Below are 5,068 nucleotides of genomic sequence, written 5' to 3'. Positions count from 1 at the left end.
GGATGACGAACCAAACTGGAGGAACAACGAGTCAATCCTAGGAATGGCAAGACTCACAAGCAGAGAAACAAGATGATGGTGGCCATGGATGGCGAACAAAATGGTTGGCGATGGTTCAGCGAGAAGGGCCAACAATTCAGAGAAATAGCATCGTCTTCTCCTAGGAAAACTCAGACGAAAGCAGATCCGATTGGAGAGGCAGTGAAAAGGCGGCAACGGACAAGGATCTGCGACCGCGACACCAGGGCCAAGTCACAGTAACCGGTGGTAAAGAAGCGGCGGCGTTGAATTTCTAACCCAGAGTATTTCGTCTCCTTCGATGGAGTGGCACTAGATGTGTTGCGGTCCGTCGGGTCAAATTCGGGTGGGTTGTGTCCTGGTAAAAAAAAGAAAAACCTACAACTAGGGTGGTAAAGTGGGTCGGCCCGCCCCACCCCGCCTAGGCCCGTCCTATAAACAGGACGGACTGACCCGCCCCACCAACTAAAATGGGTTCAAAATGCTAGCCCGTCCCGCTTTATGGTAGATTGGCGGGTTAGCCCGCTTGACTCTTTTTTTTTAAAAAAAATAAAATTCATTAAAATTAACTAAAAAATAATAATTAAAAAATCAAATACAAATAAAAATAGTCAAATTATAATATAATTTTTTACTATTTTTTTTATTTTTAACTTCAATAAAATTGTTCAAAATAAGATTTGTCAATAGAATCATCTTTATTTTAAAAAATAAGTCACATAATTTGAGCATATATACGAAATTGTAAAATAAAATAAATAAAATTAATAACTAAAAGAAGAATAAAAACAAAAAATGAAAAAAAGTGTTTAAAAATTCTATAATTATTAATTTTATAATAGTAATCACTCTTTTATTTAATAAAAAAAAGAAAAATAAAAATCTTCAACCCGGCAGACTGGCATGCCCCGCTCCGCCAAAACTCACAAATTTGGCAGTGCGGATTTGGCAAGTTTCTTTAATTTGACTTGCTCAAAATCTTAGCCCGACTTATATTTTTTTAGCAGATTTAGCGGATTGGTCCGACGAACTCGACCTATTTTACCACCTCTAACTACAACGAAGGAACAAAAGAACAAGCAAGCAACTTTCTCTCTTCTTATCTAACCGTGATCTTTTAAATACGCAGCTACTAACTCATCCTTACAGAAGATCTTCTCTCTTCAATAGATAGTTCGGAGCATTCTTTTTCTTCACCGAGTTACTCTGGTTATATAAAAAGTGACGAGGAGCGCGGGTTGTTGTGGTTTATTTTGAATTTGGGTAGATAAATGTTTTTTTTTTTTTTTTTGTAATATGGGGAGATAAATGTTAGTTGGAGATTTATGAAGGGAGACTCAGGTTCTGTAATATTAATGTTAGTAGTTGGGTTAGGGTTGGTTAGTGTGTGGGTGTGGGTCGGGCTATCCGGACCATACCATGACAAAAAAAAAAACGGACACCAATGCGGAGCCATCTCTGGCAAGCTCCATGAAGACTCAATGCGGAGCCATCTCTGCCAAGCTCCCCCTGCAAAGAGTACCATGCCACTTGTCAACACGCCCTTTAATTAAAGAGAATATCTTTAGCTCTGTACAGATTAACCTCTGTACGCTATAAATGACCTTATTGATTTCAATCACGTTCAAACCCGAACCCTAATTCCATAACTTCTCTTCACTTTTCGATCAATGGTGATGTTCGCTTCACAATTAACAGCAACAACCTTCTCGCCTTCATTCCTAAACTCAACTCCCTCCGATACCACTCGTTCCCCCTTCCTCGCTCTCGCTCACCTTCGCTACAACCGAACCTTCTTTCCCACTCGCCGGAGACTTGCCGTTTCCTCCCGCCTCAACTCGTCCAGGTCCTCCGGCGCCGGTGGCTCCGTCGACAACGGCGATGTGCCCTACGAGCTCCACCACGATTTCTCGCCGCAGCGCGAGACGAAGGGATCGCCGGTATTCGTGACGCTGCCGGTGAATACGGTGGGCCCTGAGGGGAAGATATCGAGGCCGAGGGCCATGATGTTCTCGCTGAAGGCGCTCGCCGCCGCAGGCGTGGAGGGCGTGGTGGTTGAGTTTTGGTGGGGAATTATTGAGAGGAAAGAACCTAGGGTTTACGATTGGCGAGGCTATCGTGAGCTCGTGATGATGGCTTGCATGTGTGGCCTCAAGGTTCGTGCTGTTCTTGCTTTCCATCAGTACGGCACAGGCCCTGATGATCCTAATCAGTATGTTTCTTTGCTAATTGATTCGAAATTTGATTCATTCTTTCTATTGATAAGGTTCTTGCTAATTTCGCCTTTTTGTTTCCTTTGCCTTTTCTGTTGATATTTGATATGGTGAAGTTTCGTTTTAGTTACTGTTTGGCCCTTGAAATTGAGTTGGTTAGGCATTTACAGGTTTGAGAATTTTGATATAACTATTTATGTAAGCGTATGAGGCTTCCTTGTAATATCTTTTTTTTGCGGTGTAGACGAGCAATGCAATGCTGCTCCAGAGATATTCTATTTCTTTGCGAAATGATTTATCCTCCTAACAAGTAACAAACTAAACATTCTCCTATTCATAATTTTAAAATAAGATAAAAGGGAAGGGTTGGGTTTGGCAGTTAGCAAATATTAACATAAAACTGTTCTGTATCCTTTGAGCTAAATCCTAAATGGCATTTATCAATTTAGTCAGTTTTGCATAGTCCGAAAATGCTATGATGATGTTATGAATAAGATTGTTCATCCTTCACATAGACAAATTTCTCCATGTATACTGTAGCTTTAAAGAGATAAAATAATCTTTTTTACAGTTTGTGAGAAGATAATTATTCCTGCCTGTGAATATTTTATATTCAAATAGTGTTTGGAACTCTTACTAGTCCTGATTTGGTGCCGTGTTGATTGTTTGTTTATTTGAATTATTACTATTTTTGTAGGTAGGTATTGAGTCCTAGACATAGCCTCATACTCTGGAAGTTTGTCCCCTTTGTGTAGGATACCGCTTCCTCTATGGGTGCTTGATGATATAAACAAAGATCCAGAGTTAGCATATTCTGACCGGTTTGGAAGAAGAAATATTGAATACATTTCCCTAGGATGTGATACTCTTCCTGTGCTGCGTGGACGCACTCCTATTCAAGCATATGCAGATTTTATGAGAGACTTCAGGGAGACTTTCAGGCCGTCTCTTGGCCTTACCATTACAGTAAGGTTCTTGATGATTTTGGGATGTTTATAGCAATGAAGTTTGAAATTCCAGTCATCATTAGTGGATGTTGATAGCAGTTTGGTGAAATTCATCTGTTTTGCAGAGGGTACAGATTGGCATGGGTCCTGGTGGTGAACTAAGATATCCGTCATTCTCTTTCCAGAAGCCAAATGTGGCTTCATCTGGTGGACTTGGAGAGTTCCAATGCTATGATAAGGTAAGTTGAGCTTTAGCTATTAAGGTGTGGAGCTGCATGCATTGCCTTATAGGAGACTGTTGTGTACTTGTATATATGATAAGCATCAAGTTTAACTTTTCTTTTCTTTTGTTTGAACCTTCCAGTACATGCTAGCTTCTCTAAATGCCTGTGCGAGAAAAATTGGAAAGCGTGAATGGGGAGATGGTGGTCCATTTGGTGCGGGAAGTTTGACGCAAAATCCTGAGCATACTGATTTCTTCAAAAATGAGGGTGGCTCTTGGAACACACCATATGGTAAATTTTTCCTTGAATGGTACTCAAATATGCTGCTGCTGCATGGAGAGAGAATTTGTAGGGAAGCTGAAACTATATTTAGGGGTACAGAAGTCCTTATATCCGCAGGAGTAGCTGCCATTCACTGGCACTACGCCATTCAATCCCATCCATCGGAGTTAACCGCAGGCTATTATAATACTTTCGACAGGGATGGATACTTGCCCATTGCTCGCCTGTTTAGTAAGTATGGGTTTGCAATTTGCTGCTCTTGTTTTGAAATGCAAGATGCCACAATGCAAAAGATAAACCCTAGTGGTAGCCCTGAAGGATTTCTTAAACAGCTTTTGCTGGCTGCTAGGCTTTGTGACATATCACTTGAAGGTCAAAATTTTACAACTGATTTAGATGATGATGCATTCTCCCAAGTGCTGAAGATGTCAAAGTTTTACTCGGATGGGATTGAAAAGCGCCCCTTTGCATTCAACTTTGTAAGAATGAACAAAAGAATGTTTGAAACCCAGAATTGGGATCGGTTTGCACGATTTGTGAGGCAGATGTCTAGTGGAAAGATTTTACAAGCCAGGCTAAGAGCCCAATTGGGAAGTAGCAGAAGTTACTCTTTTTGACTTTTAAATTGTGGAAAGTCACAATTCGCCTGTTTGGTGCCATTTTAAAAGAATTTTTAACTTTTCGAAAAGTTAATTCCCAGTTTTTTGAAGAAGACTTCTCGAAAAGTTAATTTCCAAAAGTTAAATTTCCAGCTTTTTGAAGAAGCAGAAATATATGACTTCAATAAGTCATTCTATCACTTTCGAAAAAAATTGACTTCAAAGCAAAAAAGATCTACTTTCATTTTTGGTAAAAATGTTTTGTTTCTGCTGGAAATATTGGTCTTCCAACGCAAGGTTTAAGGTTCCAAGTACTGACCTTCTACCATCATTTTCACCCAATGTTTTATCTGCTGGAAGGATTGGTTTTCCACCACCATATCTGAACCACTTATTGCATATATTTTTTCTATTTTTTTATCATTTTACCATTCTATTTTTTATTATTAAATTTGTATTTAATATTGTGTGGTATGAAATCTCAATTTTAATTTTATTTTTTTCATATGTGATTTTACTTTTTTTATAGCTTGCTATTATTTTTATAGTTAGTTATATCAAGTTTTTGAGTACAATATAGGAGGAGGGAGTTTTAAGGAGGAAAAAAAATAGCAACCAAATATATATCGACACACATTTTACATTTGTTTTTTATTTTCACCTATTATATCATACACAATAAAATAACAAATAATAACTACACAATAATTTCTTTGGCATTGCCATCAAGATTATGAATTAAAATTTTATTACTATTCACTACATACAAGAACACCCTTATAGGT

General features: G+C 38.7%; 1 protein-coding gene across 1 annotated transcript; it reads left to right on the top strand.

Moving 5' to 3' along the window:
* The first annotated feature begins 1,446 nt into the window (after positions 1–1,446).
* On the top strand, positions 1,447–4,788 carry LOC130970552 (beta-amylase 3, chloroplastic-like). The gene is made up of 4 exons (XM_057896668.1): positions 1,447–2,230; positions 2,987–3,197; positions 3,304–3,417; positions 3,543–4,788. Exons 1-4 carry the CDS (start codon positions 1,689–1,691, stop codon positions 4,299–4,301), a joined length of 1,626 nt encoding a protein of 541 aa, XP_057752651.1. The 5' UTR covers positions 1,447–1,688; the 3' UTR covers positions 4,302–4,788.
* Positions 4,789–5,068: the final 280 nt, after the last annotated feature.

The sequence above is a fragment of the Arachis stenosperma genome, chromosome 3 (assembly GCF_014773155.1).
Source record: "Arachis stenosperma cultivar V10309 chromosome 3, arast.V10309.gnm1.PFL2, whole genome shotgun sequence".
Classification (NCBI taxonomy): domain Eukaryota; kingdom Viridiplantae; phylum Streptophyta; class Magnoliopsida; order Fabales; family Fabaceae; genus Arachis; species Arachis stenosperma.
The sequence above is the reverse complement of the archived record's forward strand: the minus strand, read 5'-3'. Positions and strand labels throughout refer to the sequence as shown.